The sequence below is a fragment of the Phaethon aethereus genome (genome assembly GCF_964289735.1).
Source record: "Phaethon aethereus genome assembly, chromosome: 1".
NCBI classification, from domain to species: domain Eukaryota; kingdom Metazoa; phylum Chordata; class Aves; order Phaethontiformes; family Phaethontidae; genus Phaethon; species Phaethon aethereus.
In genome coordinates, this window is record NC_138575.1 from 59,109,936 (window position 1) to 59,132,191 (window position 22,256).

General features: G+C 41.8%; 1 protein-coding gene across 1 annotated transcript; it reads left to right on the forward strand.

Moving 5' to 3' along the window:
• Positions 1–7,340: 7,340 nt before the first annotated feature.
• PVALB (parvalbumin) lies at positions 7,341–15,595 on the forward strand (the record flags this gene model as incomplete). Its single annotated transcript, XM_082013962.1, has 4 exons — positions 7,341–7,496; positions 9,477–9,609; positions 10,024–10,133; positions 15,567–15,595. Exons 1-4 carry the CDS (start codon positions 7,436–7,438, stop codon positions 15,593–15,595), a joined length of 333 nt encoding a protein of 110 aa, XP_081870088.1. The 5' UTR covers positions 7,341–7,435.
• Between the last annotated feature and the right edge of the window lie 6,661 nt (positions 15,596–22,256).

The following is a 22,256-nucleotide window of genomic DNA, read 5'->3' on the forward strand; positions in this document are numbered from 1 at the left end:
TAACTCCATATTATGCTGGGCACCACAATACGAAGAAGGTGCCAACAAAACCAGAGGAATACCAAAAACACGTAAGAAAAAATTATTACAGGTCTAGAGAGGCTGATTCATGAGGAAAAATATAAAACAAATAATTCTGTGTAGCTTGGCTAACCCAAGAACTAAAGGATATTATAACTGTTTGTAAAATCAAATGAAAGGCATAAGCTGAAACAAGGATCTAAAACAATTATAAGGTTTCAGCATGTGTCACTAATCAACTGTAAGTTTTTCAAATTTCTTAATATATGGAAGGTTATTGATTACATGATTAGTTTGACTTTAGTATAGAATTCTTTAGCCTAATAACTATGTGATTATGTTTAACAACCTATTCTCATAGCCCTTAGGCTGTATTTCCTCAATGCTAACATTGTAACTATGTGTAAATGGTTAATCACGACTAAAGCAGGCCTCATGAAAATTAAAACAAAGAAGAGTTAAGAGCAAGGACTGAGAGATTAAAGAGAACAGAGAAGGTATCTTAACCTTGAGCGTAGAGACAGACTGGCAGGAATGCTCTAACAAGGATGATAAGAAGGAACCGCTTGGCTGGACAACAGAAGGGGCAAACATCCAAGGAGAAGAAATTATCCTCAAGAGACCTGTGACCATAAAAGGGAAAAAGGAGTAGGGGCTAACTCCCCAAACGACCACTGATGACCACCCGAGACCCCCGCACATGCGTAGTGTAGTTTTGCAATGCCAGCATTATGTGAATGTAATAGATAAGCAAGGAGGCGGTGATTTCTTGGAAAATGTGTGAATATTCATGTATTTAAGGTATATAAAGGATGAACTTTTGTTTCAGTGCACGCATGTTAGGAGGAGATATCCCCCATGCGTCCAGCACTGTAATAAACATACCTGCTTTACAATTCTTTTGAGTTGTGAAGTTTGTTTCTGCATGTCAAGCACCAAGAAGACAGTGAAAAAGAAGGCTGATCCAGAGACTTATGTGAGATATTGATGAGATAAAAATATATATGAGAAATGTTAACTGGCAACTAAGAAACATTTTTTTATCGATGAAACCTCTAGATTTTAGAATATGCTTTCAAATAAAGGAAGTCATATGGCTTCTTTAACAAATAAGTAGGAAAAGAAACACAAGGCGAGTGAAAGATGGCTGACTGGTATCCCTGAAGACTGAAGTTGCTTGTCACAACACATGTACTAGATATGGGAGATAGCAGCAGGACAAGCTTCCTTTTTAAAGTGCTATGCTAGCACTATGATGATAACATAAAAAATGTTGGGTACATTGGCTGATATGGACCTGGAGCACCTTATTATTCAGATTACAGTTACTTATGTGTGGTGGGAAAGAGAAAAAGAAATTATAATGGATGAGTGTCCCAATTAACTCTGCAGTGTATCTTTATCCTAAAGGGGAAGCCCAGTCCTAATCTTTTCCTGAATGAACCTGACTGAGATGATAGTGAATATGTAACCACGTTACTGAAACTGATGAGTGCAGTAGCAGAAATTTCCTCCCTACATTCTACCATTTCACACAGGTGAACTCTCAGTGATCCTGTTGCCACGACTCTCCATGTCTTTCAGGTTCAGGCAGATTTGTACAAATAAACTAGAAGTGTCAGATTTTGATTGCATTCCTTCCACAAAAAAAATCCCAACAACAAAAACCCTTTTAATTAATGAAACACTTGACATGTAACAAAGACCTCACTATATGCCCAATGAGGTCATAAATCTGCTTCTCTCTTGGTAAATAAGCCTTAGTGGGAACTAACTAAAAGGATAAGAAAGGATTTCCACTAATCAGGTTTGCTTTCACATGGCTGAATTACACAGAGGAATCTTAATGACAAGCCCTGTACTTGCTCTCCTTTCGCCAGTGGACAAATGCACTCATTCCAATGGACCAGACAGAAATGACTGTCCTACAACCCTTGTCCTCTCCAAGCTGCCAAAAGAAGGTAAGAGAGAAGAGTTGTTCTGCCAGCTACCAAATGACAATAGAGCATCCAGCCAACAACCATGAGATACTGGTATCTCTAAACCAGCATCTAATCTTGGTACTACATCAAGGGTATGTAATATGTGAAAGTGTAATGCAAACCCCACATCACTGAATGTAGCAAACAGCTTACTATGAATCATGCTGCTCCAAAGGCAACACACCAGTTAGCTGAAAGCATTTGGACCCACAAGAATCAGCTCTCACACTGTAATTAAATACAAAGTCTCACCTTGCGCTGAGCTAGGGCACCGACACAGTGTGCCCTAGCCCTACTAAAGGAGGCTACCTGAAAGGGAATATTACTGCCCTTACTACTGTAGCACACTGAAAATTTGAAAACCACTACAGGAAGTGTAATAAAAATAAATGAGATAACATTAAACTGATTTAATTAACCTTTGTCATGCTTGATTCCATAAAGCTTCCTCTTTAGAAGTTATCTAAAGCTGCTGGAGAATTTCCAATATATCACAGAACTCGGCATCAAAATTATACTGGCAGTAGAGAAGTACTTTTAGATATTCTTATCCCATATATACCTCAATTATCTTTCCTCCCTTGTAGGATCAATTAATCAAGGTAGAAAAATCAAATCTCACTTTTGCAGCACCTGTCTCTACCAAAAGATAACTTCAGTTGTATCACAACAGCTTGGTTGCTTTTTAACCTAAGAACTGTTGGGTTTGAGTCCTGAAACAGAAAAGATTTTTTATTTTTTTTCTCACAAATATACTCCAGATAAATGTGATTCATAGTCCTTTATAAAATGTTTCCCCTTGCCAGAAAAACACTAAATATCAGGAAAGTGTCCCCAGATGGATTACAGAATGGTAAATAGGTCTCAATGGCATTTTTATTGTTGTTATTATTGCTTGACAGAGGTATCTTTAAAGGTGTCTTCCCCTGGAACGAGCAACTCAGCATAGAGAGAATTTATATGCTGAAAAGATTACAGTCAATGTATTATGCCTGTATATATCGTATCTCTTAACTTACAACACTCCACCTCGCCTAAGAAAGCTCAGGTTGTAAATTTTTTAGACTTCTACAGCACCTTGCCCAGCGGGGCCCAGAATAAAGATTGTGGGCGCCCCTGTAAGTATGAGCAACCATTAATTGCACAACTGATCTTGCTCTTGCCTGCAGGCAAAATTATTTCTGCCTTCTTTCAAGGCCAAGAGGTTAAGCTAAGCTGAGTGTTGCAGCTTTAAGTGCGGGAGGCAGTTCAGGGCTGTTCCCTCTTGTTTCAAGTAGTATCTGCCAGGGTAAAAAGAGAGAAAAGGACAAACTCCTGAGCTTTCCCTCACTCTGATGAGGAGGTTGCATCTTCCTATTTCCTTCCTGCTGAGCGGAGTCCCATCCCTCGAACTGAACCTCCCGATTCATGGTGGCAGATCTCCCCGACACCACCTCCTGCATCTGGTGGAAGATGAAGCTCTTCTTTGCCCCCAGACAGCTGGTTCCTACCGCCTCTCCTCTGCCCTTAACAATAAAGTTTCAAGGGGACCGTCAATTTGCCGAGGTAATCGCAGCCAGGGGAAGGTGAGTGCCAAGGATTATTAATAGTGTTCCTTGATTAGTTAAGGGAAAGATAAATGTGACACCGCCACCAAAATCCCCGAATATCTGATACCAGTGAGGAGTGGGTATCACCTGCCAAAAATAGAAAGAGCAAGAGAGATTATATAAGTGGGGTTCCTACCCCGACTTCCACCTCTTTTTGACCACCTCCATATCTAACACCCTTTTCAAGCCCGCTTTAGGAGAGATCCAAAAGGTAAGTAGCAAGAAAACGTTCAAACTCCCACAGCAAAGGTGGATTCGGACGCTCCCGGCAGGAACCCCGGACCCGCGCCCGAAGGAAACCAGATAAGGATTATCTTCCATCACGCCGACCCCGTCCCCCCTTCCCCCAGACAAAAGCCCAGAGACAAAGAGGTGCAAATCTTCCCACCAGAGGAATGGCTTCCCGCAGAGAAGACTGTAAACGAAAAGAATGGGACGTAAAAAGGGGGAAATAGGTGAACACATTTGAGGGGGAATGAGGAGAAAAGGAGGGGAGAAAGTGAGGAAATGGAAATACCAAGACAGGGAAGGGGAGAAAGTGAAGGAGAACGGGAGCGAGGACTCGGTGAAGAGAATTTAATGAAATGCTCGATCGTGAGCCAAAGGCAACCCCCCCGCCGCAAGCCACGTCGCAGGAACGAAGCCTGTCTTTACGCACAGTCGATCGTAAGCGATGGGATGACGTTGCTCTCCGCCGTGCGGTCATTAGGAAGATAAAGGAAAGGTGTCACCCTTTTTGCAAAGGACTCCCGGCTTTCTGCTTCAACTTGTGGCGTGAGGGCTTCTTCCTGTTGATGAAATTCTCCCTGAGTTGTTTGCTTTTGTCAAGGGCGGGTTAATTTCTGCTTCATTTACTTGATCGTTTACTTAGTTCAGAATACCACCGTTACGGAAGCTTCTGTGCAGACAACTTGGAAATCCACGGTGTGGATTTAGCAAATAGTTCGGGCAGGAAAATTGGCAATATTTCAGAAATAAAGAAAAAGGCGTCATTCGTCTCGCAGGGATGATGAGAAAAAGGGTGAAGGGTCGAGTGTGAAACTGCCAATTCGTGAAACGCCTCTTATATTAGAATAACATAACGGTTCTGACTAAAGCTCGGTGGTTAAAAGCTTCGAGAAGTTTCCTAGCTGTCCTTAAAACGGATGCACTCGCTGCGATCAGAGGCGGGCCTCAGCCACCCCTCCATGTTCGGTCCCCAGCCTGTATGTCGCTTTGCCGGCGGCCCCGCGGGCTGGCGAGCAGGGGACGGGAAGCTGGGGGAAACGTTATTTACACTATACAGATGGCTCTACCTGATCTGGAGCCTCGTTTTTCTGGCACCTCTCACTTTTCGCCTTCACAGCATGATTAGGCCCAGGCGGCCCGGCGGCTCCGGTGACGAGGGAAAGCGGGACGGGCTGGCGCACCCGCAGGGGTGCGGAGGGAAGATGGCGGTCTGCCATCCCCCGGCGCGCAGGCACGGAACGCGGCTCAGATGCCGGGTAAGCTACACGCCTCCGGCCGGTTCGCTTGGCACGAGGCTAATTAACCCGATTGGCGTCTGCCGGCACAGCAGGCAGCCCCGGGCATCGCCTCTGCCAGCCGAGGGCTTGAGTTACCCCCGCGGGCAGCCCTCCAAAGCAGGGCGGGCTCGGCACCGACACACGGGTCACCCGCAACGAGGGCATCTTCGCTGGCGGGCGGTCAGGAGTCGGGAGCATTCCTGTTCGTAGGGACTTCAAAGGCGGAGGTTCGGAGGCTCCGAGAAGGAGGACACCTCCGCGACGGGTTTGTAAAAGGTTCGTAAGAATGAAAAGAAACGGCGGAGGCCGAGGCCCGGCTCCTTTGCGGGCTGAAGCAGGGAAGCGGACGGCCATGTCGTATCAGGCCGGAGGCGTCTCCGCTGGAAGCAAGGAGGGACTCTTCTCCCTTCCGCCGGTGAAGGAAAAGTAAAGGGACGCCAACTACAGAAGCCCGCGCACGTTGGTGTCTCTTGTGAGCAGCTCTCCATCCATGGGTCTACACCTAACCTCGGCGTAAACCAGGCTAACGACTGGGATTTAACCTGTGCTACACCGGGCTTTTTCAGCTCCGCGAAGGGACCCGATTCGTGCCCTTTATCGCACCCGTTCGCCTCCCAGCTCCGAAACAACGGGGGCAGCTGAGCGAGAGCGACCCACGCGGGAAGGAGCGTGGAGCCCCTCAGCGGGGCTGCAGCCGGCCCCGGCTCGGCGCCCTGGGGCGCAGCTCCGCTCTGCCTGCAGATCGCGGGCAGGGATGCGCTCAGCCTGGGGAGAGGGGCTCGGCTCCCCCGTCCCTCTCCTTGCTTCTCCTTGGAGCAAACCAAGCCTCTCGCGTCTCTCGGGAGTTACACGGAACGGGGGGGGGGGGGAAGTCAACAAGACAAAAACGACAGTCCCTCCCACAACGAAGAGTCGCTGTTTAAAAAAGAAAAAGGGAAAAAAAAAAAAGAAGAAAAGGGGACCCCAATGTCACCTCCTCCTCCGTCCTTCTGCGCTCAGTAGCATGCCGATTACGTCATTGTTACACCCGCTACAGCTGAACTTGGGCCGCGGGGAAAAGGATGGGGGCTCCTACTTTTAAAAGCGTCGAGGAATTACTGACAGAGCGACCCGAGTTTGTTGGGTTTCTTTGGGTTTTGAGGTGGCTTTTTTCTTTTTTGGGTTTTTTTTGCAGCAGCAGCCGCTTCCTTTCGAGGGCCGCTCTCTCGGGTGCCGCTAAGGACGCGGGCGGGACGGGGCTGTAGCCGCCGATCGCAGCGTGGGGATCCCGCTGGCACCCCGCTGCCCTCCGCCGGCGCTGCCAACGCTCCTGCCGAGATCTGCCCCACTGCCGGGCCCTAACCTCGGCCTGATGGCTGCTGCCCAAGCTCCGGGAACGGCTTGAACTGCTTGCCATATGGGCACGGTTTCTTGGAGGGGAAAAAACCCAAAACCCACAACCAAAACGTGACCACAAAACAAAACCCCAAATCCTAGCAACCACATTACAATTCCTAAATCTTTTTTGGCGATGTCAGGAGGTGGCTGGTCCCGCCTGAGGAGTCCACCACCGCACGAGCACGTTGCCATCTCGCATCTCGTTTCGTCATACCATATCGCAGAAAGTTCTGCAGCATATTGTGCATTACAAACGGGATCTGTAGGACTGGCAGGGATGTGATAATTAATTCAGCGAGGATGATGCTTAATATGGACTGGCCCGAAAGAAACGAGGTCTAAAAGGAGTATGTGTGTGAAGGGGAGGGGGAAGGGAGGAGGGGGAGATGTTTAAAGTGTTTGAACGATAAGGCGAATGTTCAAAAGCTACATTGCATTCGCTTCCCGACCTCAAGAGCATCTTGAAGCTTGGCATCTGCTGCAGTCCCTTACTCATCACCGAATACAACTGGTAGAGCTCGTCCTGACTGACTAGAGGAAGAGGCTCTGCTCTGCGCCACCAGCTCCTCCACCGCACCCGAGAACTTGACCTTGGCACCACTCTTTCTCCAGCCGGTATCGCGACAGACCCTGGCGCTGCTCCAGTAAGGCTTAGGCTCCAGCCTTCCGGGAAGCGGCCCCTACTCGCGTCCTCTCCCACCCCGGTCCCCGCAAAGGCATCCCCGTCCCCTCTCTTTAGCCGAACCGTCGCGTCCGTGGGACTACTTGGCGCTCTGCAAACTGGAGAGCGACAGCCCGTGGCACTTATCCACGCAGAGCTATATAGCTGCTGGCACGGCTCCAGCCTCTCCCAGTGTGCCATCCCCACACAGCACTGCAGCTTTGGTCATATGAGCAGAAATGATGAGAAAAGCACTTTTTAATCTTTTCGCACTTGCTCCCCTGTTCAAACAGTTGCAGGATGGCTATGACTGACGTGCTCAGCGCTGAGGATATCAAGAAGGCTGTGGGAGCCTTTTCAGGTGAGTGCTTGCTTTTTTTTTTTCCTTTTCTTTTTTTTTCTTCCCCCCCCCCTCCCCCTTTTTTCCCCTTTCGTCTCTTCAGCTTAGGATAGCCGCGCACTTCTTGAAGCTCGGGGAAGACAGAGGATCCGGTTAGACAAAATATCAAACGTGGATGTGTTTTCAGAAGTGCCCTGAAAGCCTGACAGATTTATCGAGTGCAGGGCTGCATCCTCAGCAAAGTTGCTCTGCGCGTTACAGAGGTGAAATATTTATTTTAAAGGCAGACAAGCAGTAACTGCGGACGGGCTTTGCTTCTACCGAGAGGACAGTTTCAAAGGGAACAAAACCCTCGGCAAACCGGTGTGGGTTATATCTTGATGTGGGATAGGGAAGTCAGCCGTGGCTGCCGGCAGCTTCCCACTTACCCCGAAATTCAGTTTCGGGTATTTAACAGAACTGCCGTTTCTTGTTTCAAGGAGATAAGAATCCGCTCTTTTCTTTATTCCTATGCGGAATCCCCGGGTGGGCTTTGCTTTTCGGGATGGAGCAGGGGGCAACAGCAGGGCAAGCGGGTGCACTGCTGGACTGCAGCAGCGTTCTGCGGGACGAATGGCTGCAGCGGTCCACGCTTCCCTCTCAGGCTCCCCCACCCCTCTAATTCATCGCGACCCCGCAACCGACAGCAAACCCTCTTCGTGCTTACGGAGATTCAAGTGGTTAAGGTTGCTCTCGGAGAAACGCCAGAAATCGTGCTCCGGGATGCACACGTCATAGCTCTGCCTCCAAAAAAAACCCAAAACTACCTGGCTGATAGCACCCCCAGGAGAGCAACCTCTTGTGTCCTGCTCTGTGCGATGACCTTCCCCAAACAGACAGAAGCCGCAAAACCCGCTGAACCCGAATAAACTCAGCAGCCAGAGAGTCGGAGGGACCAACAAACTGCTTTGCCGGATCCGGCAGCTGTTTTTCTCATTAGCTTCCATTGTCCTAGGGCCATCGCTGTGTCCCGGAGCAGATGCAATTAGCAGCGACTAAGGACAGATCTCAGTCAAACAGACCCCGAAGGACTGAGACGCCTTAATTTTATATAATAGGAAAAGCTGCGTCGGGAATACGGATGCGTCGGGGGAAGGAGAAAAAAAAAAAAGCCCACGGCACGTTTTGGAGGTCACTGTATCGGATTTCTAATCCACACCACAGTCGCTGGGCTACGCGGGTGGAACAAAAGCGGGTGCGGCTAAGGGGAGGAGAGGTGGAGCAGGTAAACTCATTTATGTCGTCTCCAATTTCAAGGGCTCTGGGGTTGTTTGGGGTTTTTTTTGTTGCTCTCGGCGAGCGTGCCTCAGCAGGTCCTGCAGGCAGCATACGGCACAGCACTCCCTTGCAGGGTCTGAGCTCACAAACCACGAGTGCAGCGGTCGAAACGCAACTCCGATTTCTAGTAAGTCTTCAGGAAGAGCGAAACAGAACTGAAACAGCCATGTGCTGCGAAACACTTTTCGTCAACGCCCCGTGGTTGAGCAAGAGCGGCTTTTTTTTTTGCCCCTCGCCCCCCTTTTTTTTCCCCTCCAGGGGTGGAAATGTCAAAAGGTGACAGCGATCTAATAGAGTCCGTCCTCAGGTGACTGTTTCAGCGTAAAACTTAGCAAAAAAAAAAAGAAAAAAAAAGAAAAGTGTTTAAGGCAGTGAAACTTGACCAAGCAGGCTAGCCTTCAGCTCAAACTCTATCACAGACTTCCTGTGTGACCTTGGGCAAGTCTCTATTCCTCTGTAGCTCAGCTCTTCACCTGCAAAATGCAGACGCTGCCCCTCTCCCCCTTTATTTCATTTAGTGGCCATGAAGCATGGGCGATGACAACGCGTACACCCAGCTTCTACCACGGCAGGGTTAGACTCCAGGATAGGGCGTGCAGCAGTATGGAAGAAAACTACTGGTATGTGTTGGTGCACCTTTCAATGATTTTTCTAAGCAGTTCTCTGGCTTTTCATCTCCTGTAGCGGCCGAATCTTTCAACTACAAGAAGTTCTTCGAGATGGTAGGATTGAAAAAGAAGAGCCCAGAAGACGTGAAGAAGGTTTTCCATATTCTTGATAAAGATCGAAGCGGCTTCATCGAAGAGGAAGAATTAAAGTAAGAAAAGATATGTCCTTTCTCAAATAACCTTGCCTTAAGGGTCTAATTTCCTGTTTTCTTTTTCACAAGACTTTAGATAATGTCATGCGATTCAATCTCTTGACTAGTATTTGTGTGCAATAATCAGTTTTTTGATGACTGTATGATCTCAGGTGTGTTGGAGGTAGCTAGCTGTAGCTTTTTTTCGCAGGACCCTGAAAGACATGATCGATCAATACCTTACAGATAGTTCTTCAGTCAAATGCAGTTTCAGAGTACAGCGCTCTTCCTGACTGTTAAAGAAGGTCAATAACAAAAGATACAACCCTGTATTCCAACTCATATATCAAAACAGTGGTATAATTAAATACCAAGTGAAACTGTTTTTAAAAAAAAACAATATATATCCTTTTTTCCACGCCTCCTCTTTAGGTTTGTACTGAAGGGCTTTACCCCAGATGGAAGAGACCTATCAGACAAAGAAACGAAGGCTCTTCTGGCTGCTGGAGATAAGGACGGTGATGGTAAAATTGGCGCTGATGGTATGTGATTAGAGGAATAAACTTTGACAGTAACAAGCGAATATTACTTACATACAGGAAGTGAGGAAATCTGGGAATCGCTGGGGGCTGTGACCTTCTCTGAAGGGCACGGTTTGGGTTTAAGGAGAGGCCGAGTCCTGCTCCATTTGCCATACCTTGCTTGCAGGCTTTAGGGGAAAGAGGAGCCGAGTTCTGACACTAGAGGGGGCACGAGTTTACAGAAACCCAGACGCCGTTAAGGCACAGCACAGCACAGGATTCGCTGCCGGTCCAACTTCCACTTCAATTAGTTTAGTTTTTCCATTGAATTGAGTGGCGTGAGGATCAGGACACTGACAGTTCAATAGACCCGGGCTTGACTACAAGACTTAGAAAAGAGAAAGAAAAAAAGCCGAGTACCAGAATTTCTGCTTGATGATCAGTAAATAGGGAAGTAATGCATGACTTAGCAAAGCAATGCTCTTAAAATTCAAAGTACAGTCAGTGTACTATGGAATTTCTATACAATTACTGCCTATCCAGCTTTTGCTAGTGTTTATGTGGGTCTTCACAGCTAAGAAAGCTTGTCACTCCATCTTACTAAATATGAGAACTACAAGAACAACTTTTCCCCTCACAGCATTTCTTAAAAAATTACTGCTGTTTTCTGTTCCCTCTTGGGATGAATCAAATTAGCCCACATATAAAATTTCTCCTTTTTCCTCTTTCTTCTGTATCCCTGAGACACACTGGAACAGACATGAAGAGATGCATTTTTGAATTAAATCTTTCCTCACTGGAGGAGGTAGTAGCAGAGGCTTGTGGTCAGAGTACTAAATCACCTAGACAGCAGGCAATTGCTAAGTTTTCGACATATTGACGAGTCATATGATAGGGTGAAGTCTAAAAAAAAAAAAAGTCCAAAAAACCTCACATCTCTGTTACCTGATCTCTGAGATTTGTAAAAAGTGCTGTTTCCAACTAAAAAGCAATTTAAAAAGGAGTAAAAAGCAAAATAAGGTTAACTAAGATACTTTCCCACTTTAGAAGCTGAAAAAATGACATACAAGATCACCTATGGACATACTAGTCAGGTGATGTATTAGCTAAACTGCCTGTCCATTGCACACTGGCGTATCAGTGACTATGATCCTGTTTCTAGACTAAAGCCTCTTAATCTCTCAGATCATGATTATATTACAGTTGCAGAGAAGCAATTGTGAAACATCTAGGGGAAGTTCCTGGTAAACTTAAACTGCACTGCTGAACCCCAGGAGTGTGTCATTATTTGAAATTTCACATGCTTCATTATATGGGTCTTCCTCATTCACGTTAAAATTAGTTGCAGTGGTACTAAAATCGGTGGGCAAGATTTTCAGAAAAAAACTTGATTCAGGTAAGTAAGCTTACAGGTGATCCACCAGCCTCACTTCAGATACATTTTTCAGTTACTCCCGGAAGACTGCAAAACAAAAGCAGTATCAATTGGAATAAAAGAACTATATTGCAGAATGATTTTGGCTTATACAAGAGGATACGGCATTAACTTTTTTATTTAAGATTGACCATAACTTTTGTTGAAAGTTGAAGCAATGCCTGAAGGCCAGTACATTGTAACAGAACAATACAAAACACCTCTTCTCCTTATCTCTTCCTTCTGCAGCTTTTACCCTTCCTTCTGCAACTTTTAGCCTTCCTTCCTTCTGCAAGGTTTACCCTTCCTTAACTTTGAACTGGAATTACCCTGAATTTATACTCGATAATGAGAAAAGAATGAAGGGCTTTGTTCCTTTGCTTCTTCTGGCCATACCCCTACTTGTACAACGTTACCCGTTTCTTTTCCATTTCTTAAATTTGATTCCAACAGCAAATTGTTACACCAGAAAGGTTCAAATTACATGCAAAGTTAACAGCTGGGACTGTGACCAGAGGATGAGGATGACAGACACTTTCCAGCTTTTCCTTTGGTTCATAAATCCAATGACAGATTATAACTGCCTATGTAAATAAAATGTAAAGTCATGAATGTACATCACATTCATATTCAGTATTGCAATGCTGTATTTCTGTTGCAAACCATTTGTTCATTTCCCTGTAATTGAATTGCCAGGCCACACTTTCACTGCTTGTTTCAAACATCAGCTTAGTACATCACTAATTGATCACAAACATGCAGCCTTTCACAGGGGTTAATGACTCCTTGAATGCTGTCCCTCAGGAGCCTATTGCAGTCGTAACAACTGATCTTCATGGATTTTTAACACCACAGAGCCATCTTCTCAGATGTATCATCACAAACGTTAATCCCAACCTAATCAGCCTTCTTCCAGTTAGAGGCCTCACATGACAAATTTTCTCTTAAGTCTCCCACTTTAAACCTTTTATTGTTCCTGCAAGACTGGTCAGCTCAGAAATAGTTCCACCAGCTTACCTCTTGTCCGATCAAGACTTATAATTTGTGGCTCATCAGCCAGTTTCAAACAGTTGAAAACTTGCAGCCTGTTCATGCGAGACATGATCATGTTCTGTGTGATGTCAAGCCCGCCCCATCTTCCACTGATGTGAACAGAAGATGATGAATTGGAAAAAAGTTGCAGACCAAGGCCAGATAACCTAATAAAACCACAAACATTAGCTTCCAGGTTGGATTGGGAAGCAATGCTGAAGGAGCTCTGTCAGCTTCAGGAGTATATTTATAAGAAAGAGGAGAAAAGAAAATGAGGATTTCTGCTCAAAAATAACGTTTTTTTATTCTATTTTGTGTATTAGCACTGGACATGCACACCATGACTTTCAGTTTCTTGATATTAACAGACTTGAGAAGGTACATAGAGAATTTAGTGGTCATGCACTGTAGACAGAACAGGTTCAAATTTTTATCCCAGTAAGTCAAAACATTTCTGTGATACAGCTTGACTTCTGCAGATATTTTAAGATATTTCAATTATTTTCTTTAAATGTTGTAAAAACGAGACATCAAGCATTCAAAATTACAACTGATAAGTCATGGACTTGTCACAGGTAAAAGTCCAGGCAAAAAAGAAAAATCTTTTGGAAGTCCTTATTTTCTTACGCCTCTTTGTGCTCTTGTATCTTCTAAAATAAATTAGTGTAAGTCTTTATTTATGAAGTTTCCTAAACAGATTTGCTGCTGTATGGATAATGTAAAAAACACAATCTGATGAGAGGAATCATTAGCCTACAACATGTCCTCTGTAAAATGCTACAGGGTATGCATTAGGCTGGTATAAACTACTAAACTATACTGAACACACTGAAACAATCCTCTCTTTTTAAGTCAGTGCTTTGACGCAAGATAGCTAGTAAATTATTTTAGATAACAAAATAGTTTAAATCCTTGTAATTTAAAACTATTATTTATGCAAAGAAAGATAAACTTTTGTTTGGAAGGAGAATTACAACTGGAAGAAAGGATGTAGTCAGTCACAAGGATTCTCTCTCTAACAGGCCAGTCAGAGGCAATAAACGTTTACAAGAATGACCAACAGGCAGGGGCTAATACACAGTGCCTTATCTCAGAAGTTTTGCATGTATGAATACGCTTTGTAACAATGCCTCCACAAGCCACCTGTGGTTCGGCTAACCTTCATAGGAAAATAAACAGTAAACTAGTTTACAAGATTTTTCAACTGGAACATCTTTGAAATGTTTAAAGGACATTGAAAATCCTGGAAAAAAGTATAAAGCACATAGCAGTTATTCATGAAGCAGTATTTTACGGTTTGCTGGCTATCAGAAAGTACCCATGAAATATATTGCCATGAAGTGATAATATCACTGTCATAATGTATTCTAGAAAATATTTGGCTGCAAGTCTGAATAACCTTTTCCAAATATATCCCATAGGTACAAATTCATATAAAAAGGATTTAATTTAGCTGTAGCAAGTATGACAATTTTTTCTAATAGAATATGCATAGTTAGTTTTCCCTTTTGGAAAGATTTCATCCATTGCAGTTCATGTTTCTCTCTGCAGGATTTATTCACACAGTGATTTAATAATCATAGCCTTTTTCATTTTTTTTCCCAGAATAGTCTGGGTTTCTACCACAAGTACTTAATGTTATCTCTTAAATTCAGTTCGCAACATTTGTGATCTATGTACCCACCATGTACAGGATTTATACACATTTTGTGTTAAGTCATCTGCATCACTAATTCTAATTTGGATTTACATCTTTCAAAATGATGGATAAATTTGGATTCAATTTAAACCCTCTGACACTTTATTTCTCAGTCTGATTTGTCAGCATTTGGCAACCTGTTTTTCAGACACGTCATCAACAGTGCTGTTTGTACACACCAGTCAGTAAAGATCTCACTTCAGAGTTTAGCATTTTTTCAACTGAACATTAGAATGTTCTTTAAAATGCCTAATTTTCATCTTCTATCTTTTTTAGTTGCAAGACATTACTCTTCATTATGTCAAACTTCAATAATTTTCTCTTGAGCCTTTATAGAAGACTGTCTCCCCTATTTGTCATTTTCCTCTTAGCTGGTTATGTTAAACCCATAAACCACTCTCTCTGTATACCCTCTAATCCCTTTATCATCTTTGTTGCCCTTCTTGGGATTCCCTCCAGTCTGTCATTTTTAATGCTCTGAGGCACATGCAACTGTGCAAGGTATTCGCGAGTGTAGCTGTTCCAAGGTTAGACAGAGTTAGGAACTATAACCTCCTTTGGTAATACAGTATTCAGAGGGCAGTATGCCAGGCAGCTATTCACCCGGAAACAAATGTGCCTTTTCCATACTTTATCACCCTGCTGAAAGGCATTAGATATACCAAAGCATAAAATAACCCCAAACAGATAGGTATATTTATGTAAATATTATGGATGTAACACCAATAAAAGGTGGCCAGGGTAAAATCCTGGCCCTCTGAGATCACATGATTTTTCCTTGTTATCACCAGTGTGGCCAAGATTGCTATGTAGGTTGGTGTCAGCTTTCTGTTTTTGTAATCTTGTCATTTTCAATTAATTTGCCATTACAAAATGGAGTTGAAATGTAATATATTTGTAATATAGGGACACGAATACTCTGAAAGACTCATTAACGAGTCTCTTTGCCAAACTCTGATATAAAGGAAATTCATCTCACTGCAAAATTAAATTTCTAGTTCTTGCCTTCATCCCGTCGAGACTTACAAAGGAATAGCAGGGAACTAATCAAGTTCTTCAGATGAATAGTGGTGGACAGTCTTGACAGTCTGGCATGTATAGCATTTCTCCCTTACCCTCATAAAATCCTTTCATTTCACTGTTAGATGTCCCAAGTCATACTTCCCCTTTAATTAACTTGGATTTCTTTGTTCTTCTGTTATTGTGATGTTTCTGCTACACCAGTGACTCTGTAATCATTGTAATATGCTACCTCCTTCTTCACATTTTCTTTTTTTAATATTTTTAAAAAAATTTTTCCCTTCTCCAGAATTTGCAACTATGGTGGCTGAATCATAAAGGCTTTGACCAATGCAAACCCTTCACCCATCCTTCACTGCCCAATTCCAACCACCTCCTGCTGACTGCTTTGGCTCCTGTTCTATTTATTTATGTTATTTTATACTCCAGCTCTGTTCTCTGCGATCCTGCAACTCTGTAATTGTGCTGAAAGACACTATTAAAATAATAAAGGTCACATCAATCTGGGCTTTCTTCTCTCTCACTATAACTTGTTTCTTATTTCATGTAGGTTTGGCACACGCTGAGAGAAAAATTTACTCTTTTTTGCTGACATCCCTGCTGCTTTATCCCTAGCTAGGGTAAAGTGGGAAGAAATTTCAAAAATTATTTAGGATAAAACATGCATATAATGAGTCATTCAGTCCAAGTTCTGAACTGTGGCAAAACTGACTGCATTATTTTTAAGCCATGCCTGCTAAATGGATGCATATTCGTAGCCTGGAAAATCTCTAGTGATGGCAATTACCCAACTTCATTTGGCAGTTTGTTCTTTTGACTTAATCAGTGTTACAGCTACAAAGTATATTTAACCTACATCTCCCCTGCTGCATTTTGGTGATCAGTAAATTCATCATTGTCTGTATCATTTGTTAAATTTGCCTGGTGCAGGGGGATTTTTGGATAAAAGGTTTGACAGGAACATCAGTTAGTGGCAATCATGCACAGGGAAAACTTTGTAAACTATTAAAAAGTGGTCACTTCTGAAACACAGGACATGTTTACTAGCAGTGTTACACAACTGTCTAGGGCAGGAAGAATGGAACACTCACAAGAAACAACAGTATGAATTTCAGGAAAGGGAACACTGACATTCAGGTGTGATGCTACTGTTGACACTCCCACTGTTAAAATAGTATATCAAAAAATCCCATAAAAAATATTTCTTCTAAAACTTTACCAGAGGAGTATCTTTGAGTTACATATAGGAAACTGAGACTCAAGCTAAGGAAATGACTAGCCAACAGTAAGCCTATGACAGAGCCAAGAGCTAAATACTTGTTTCCCAAATCCTGTTCAGTAACTTTGGCACCAAGCTCATGCTTTTTACCTTTTTTTTTTTGTTTGGTTGTTTGTTTTTAAAGCAAAGATTAAAGGGGCAGGGTGGGAATCACTTCTAGGCAACATCTTCCCCACATCTTGACAGAACGTTGATTACTACTGCAATAAAAAGGAAGGTTATTTGCCATTTCTGGATTCCAAACTATTCCTTGCAGCAATAACACCTTATTCCATTCAGATTTATTATGACTAATTTAGTAGAAACAAAAGATAAGGCTGAAACCCTGTCACTATCACATTGTACAGAATACCATTCACTGCCACAGGGATTACCCAGTGCTACTCGTGAAGCCAATAAACACTCTAAAGCCATTTGAGATTTTCACTCTGTAGTAACTTGCAAGGAAGATTTTTTGCTTAAGCTGCTATCCGTTCAAAAGAAATCCATTGGTTTTGCACAATGTATATATTTGGTCTGAAAAATGTATTGATTTTTAAGTATTCTAAATAAAGCAAATGAAAACGGATCGCAGTGAAGCAAGACTGTTTATTCACTTCTTTTTCTCAGCAGCTGCTGACCTCGAGTGGCAAAAAGGCGTAATTACAAGAGTATATAGGGCTACAGGAAAAACATTAGGAACTCAGGTATTGAAGTATCACGAATAAAGTTCCATGGAACTTCAAAAATCGCTATATCAACAAATTCCTTTAGAGTGTCTTTATATTCTTTGAACCTGCAAATATTTATGTTTTAATCCTTCACTGGATGGCATGACAGCTGAAATTTTAACCAGGGCTTTACCAAAATATACCACAATAGAACAAATAGCAAACAAATACAGCCATTAATGAGTGTAAAAAATTATTTATAATACACTACGTGAAATGAAGTAAGTTATAGCAACACTAATGGGAATATTTTACTGGCACAAAAGTCTGAAGACCCAAATGATTCCTATATCAGTCTTTCTTTACATTATTCCCTCAATCACTCCTGAGCAAGCAACACTGAGTGCCTAATTTGGGCTGAAATTTTTCAGCTATATAGCACTGTATAAGACAAAAAGAAATACCCTTTTACTTTGAAACTGAAAAAGTTACAATATGGATGCCACTTACAATGTGTAGAGAGACCTCTAAAACACCATCTTTACTTTTCATGGTGACAGTACCTGATATTCTAAACATGCATTTGGTCAGTTTATTCAAATACGCAACTGGTATATTTAGAACCTATGTAATCAGAATTCACATAAAATCTGTTTTAAACCACTTTTTTTCCTAACTGTATTTTAAATTCGAAGTTCAAATTTCAGTATTTCATGCCTCTATCACTGAAGCAAAAAAGAAAAATTCAAACATGTGTGTAACAAAAAAATCTTTCTCCAAACCTAAAATGACTGTTTTGTCAAATATCAAACTATTACTTTTTTCACTGCTGGCTCTTCAATGTTTATCTTAGATTCTTACCCTTCCCACCCAAATTCTTTCCAAGCCCTCCCCAAATTTTGAATTGTTCCATTCCCAATTAACAAAAATTCCCAGAATTCTCCTGTTAGGTGGAAGTTATCTAGTCATGGCTCAAAATGCAGCAAACAAATGCAAAACTTTAAGTTACAATAAAATATAAAATAAAACTTTATACATATAATATATTACGTTATTCAATTTCATATCACTCATTTTAATGTCTTTAAAAGTGTCACAGAAACTACTGTAAAGACTGAAGAAAGCAGAATTTGCTACAAAATTTAATCAGGCTTTCAGCAGAGTATGGATTATAGTATGCTTGAAAAATACAAAAAATCCACATCACCCTGCAATGTACTATTTCAGCAAGAAAGATGTTTTAATTTTCACATGCATAAGCAAAGCAGCAAAATTAAGTTTCTCCAAGAAACATTTACCTTAAATTTCTTAATTGGCATCTTACATCTTCTTCTTGTTCAATTTTCTCCCTTGTTGTAATACAGTGGAAGTTATGAAAAAAACAAACTCCAGCCACCATGTTGAAGACAAAATTTTAAATAATCAGTACACATCCCTTCCTTAGTTTCATAGCCAATGGCTTGTAACGAGACACAACTGGATGATATAAGATATGTAAATTACGTTTACACATACAAAAAAAGACACTACTTGTTCACATTGGTATTATATATTGCCAGGAAAGAAATGCAGCTCGCTCTCAGCTACAACTCAAAAGGTAGAAGAGCCAAATCCTCAAGTCATAGACAAGCTGTAATTTCCTGACAAATGACATTAGAATTTAACAAAAAGGGTTTGTACTAATAGACTATCGTCAACTCTTAAAATTTCTCAGGCCATCATTTACCAAACTTGTAACCAACAAATTCTTAACTGTTTATGCTTTAAGGGTTCTGCCAAGCTCTTAATGGGGTTCCATGGATCAGCAATTTTCCACATGTCTTATTTTGGGAATCAATGGACTGGAGGCCATAACACCTGTTCACTTTGCAGAAGCTGAGCTAGGATTTATATTTACAGTCTATCCACCAGTCCCAAGCGCAATACTGCCTAATGTCCTATGATTGCTTCCATTCTTTGTTCACTTCATCAAAGCAAAACTTGCTTGTGTGTTTGCCTGTTCTGACTTTGCACCTTTTAGGGGGAAGTAAGGACACTTTTCGCTAGTTTCTAAATACTTTCAAAGACTGGAAATGCAGTTCATGTTCTCCTTTCCAGCAACACACACATAGTTTTATCAAAGCCTCTTTGTTATAGTATCTAAATATTAACAATATTCTGTCCAAAACAGAGTTAATATTGTTATGGAATTAAAAACTCTGTCATTGCACAATATTTGCAACAAGTTCTACCTGAACAAAATAACATCAAAGATTATGAATTTATACAAGGTTCACTGAAGACACAATTTAGCCCACCAATATTTATTAATGACCATAAAACAGAAAAGAACTTAATTCGACTCTAAAAACTCAGACTGAGATTTAAGAGAACACATTATTTTACTTAGAAATCAATTGCAAATGAAAGAGAAATTATATGGCATGCATTAACACACCAAAATTTGGTTGTAGTCAAAGCATGTGCTGACATCCTTGTTCTAACACTGTCCAGGAACCATGGGTAACAACGGTACAAGAGCACAGCTTTAGCACGTGCCAGTGATTAAAACACCTTTTCTAGGTCCTGGACTATCTCATTGCTAACATGCACTTGAACCTGAGCTGCTGCACCTTCATTCTGAGAGAGTATTTTGGCAGATTCTCTTTTCCAAAGAGACACACCTTTCAGAAATCCCAACACTCTCTAGAGCTCCAACATTTAAAACAACTTTTCTCCTAAACAAGGGAGAGCAAAGCCAAATGTGTCCAAAGGGGATTAGCTGCGTGCATGAGAGATCAATCATCAGAACTTTCCCAGACTGTAGGATCTCCTAATGTGGGATAATTTCTTCACAAGGGAGGAAGTACATGTCTGGTTAGTGTTCTTCTGGTTGATAAAGTAGCAAAACTTAACAAAGGTTGATTGATACACTTTTAAAGACAAATACTCGAGCCCCCTTTCCAGCCACCAGAAAAATAGAAGGGACTGCAGGACCTACAAGAGTACATGGATCAGAAGATCCAAATAAAAATACTGGAAAGCACTTAATAAGCCTATGGAACATGCAGCTAGAAAAAATGCTTTTTTCATAAACTTATTCAGTCTTCTACCTAGGATAATCTAAGTGAAAGGATCTTGTCATTGCCTGAATTAGAATGTCCAACTCTTACTGCAACAACAGTTTTTAATTCTACGAGATGCTAGTCTAAGCGATTAATGGTTTATTTACAATAGAGTTGGTTTCACTGGTGTTACAGTGGTACAACACTGGCATTAACAAATGGCCTTAGGTGGTAAGAACTGAGTAAGTAAGTAACTAAGTCTCTATTAATTCCAACTTTGCCACTAGAGCTTCTAGACAGGTCAGAAGAAGTACAGGACAAGAGGTCAAATGCTTAACCAATTATTACTGGAGGAAAGGTCCATGGGTTGCTGAAAAGCCAAATGCTTCAGAGACATTTTCAAGTTTTGGAAATGTTGCCTGGAAGGATTTTTTTTTTATTTTAACGTTTTAATTGTTAACAAACTCCACTTCCTCTATTTTCACAGTGCAATGCAATTTAAAAAAATGTATCACTAGAAAGATGATAGCAAGTTATCCAGCATTTATTACTGCCTTAATATATGGAGGAATAAGGATTATGTGGCTGTGCTAATTTTATGCTTCTTTCTGCAGATGAATGAAGATTTTCTGTCTTAAAACATTTGCATTCCCTCCCTTAAAGTAATTTTCAGTTTTGCTGGATACAGCACAATTGCATCTACTCTTTCAGCTGCAATGGGCTGTTGAAATTGAGCTATTGCCCAGCACCTGCTCTTAGTCAGACAGCTGAAATCAGAGGTCAGGGGAAAAAATAAAGATTTTATGTCATTGTAATGCAAGTCTCCTTTTAGCTTTGCTGCAGTCAGTGTTCAATTATGTTCTGTAACAATCTCCATTACTAGACCGAGTGTTTTTCTGTTCCTCTCTGCATGCATTAACTTTCTCGCTCGCACGTGATAGCCTTCTTAGCAAAGAGAGGAGTCTTAAGAGGCATTTGCCCATAGATTTAATGAGTCTACACCTTTTTCGCCTGTTGAGGATCCTAGTGTTCAAACGTATCTTCATTTTTGATGCTCCAGAGGAAGATAACTGATATAATAGAACTTAAATTATTTCTCATGGAGGGCTTGATAGGTCAAAATTAACCTGAAATTTCATCTAGTCTATTGAATATAAAACATACAGCACACAACAATGAAGGGCTCCCAGATAATTTTTTTTCCTGGGTGTTTCCTATTCTTACTAGCTCAGGATCCTTCTGACTCAGAATTTTTATAAGTTCACTGTGTCGTCCAGATATGTAAGACTTCTTCAGAAGCAGGAACCAAAGCCCTACATCTGTAGGAAGAAAGCCACAACAACTTTGCCCAGCAAGGCTCAGCAGCAAATGGGAATGAAGTAGCTGGTGTGAACGAACAGCTACTGGGAATGCAGGAGAGAGCAACAATACATGGACAGAGACCTCCGAGACAGGGGCCAGTGGGTGACCAACACATAAATTCAGGGTCTGGGACTTGGGGAAAAGGAAATCCAGAGCAGGAGGGACTGGAGATGATTAGAGGGAGGATTTGAAAAGCTTAGAGCAGAAGAGTTTTTATTATAATATAAATACACTGTAATAAATTGACCTTGAAAAGAAAGGACATGGATAAGGTGGAAAAGTTTATGCCTAAAAATTAACCTGTTAGAAAAGTGGAGATGATAGAAAACAGTGTGTTGTAAACTCCTGAAAATTTAATTTGGAGTCTCAGATATTTCTCCTCTCCTTCCTCTACAAAAACTCCAGGTCCTGGAGTCACATGGCTGACTCTCAGTTTTCAGCAAGGTGAAAAAATTCTAGCTGTCAAGCCTGCAGAGAAAACCTTGAGTATTCAAAGCCTAAAAACATAAATGGAATATAAACCAAAACATAACCTTCTATCTTGTAATAAATCTCATTATTTGAATGTAGTCTGTCTCATAGTTTTTAACATAAGATACAGCATTAGTGTAAACCTAACAGCTGCTTTCTAAGCAGACAGCAGC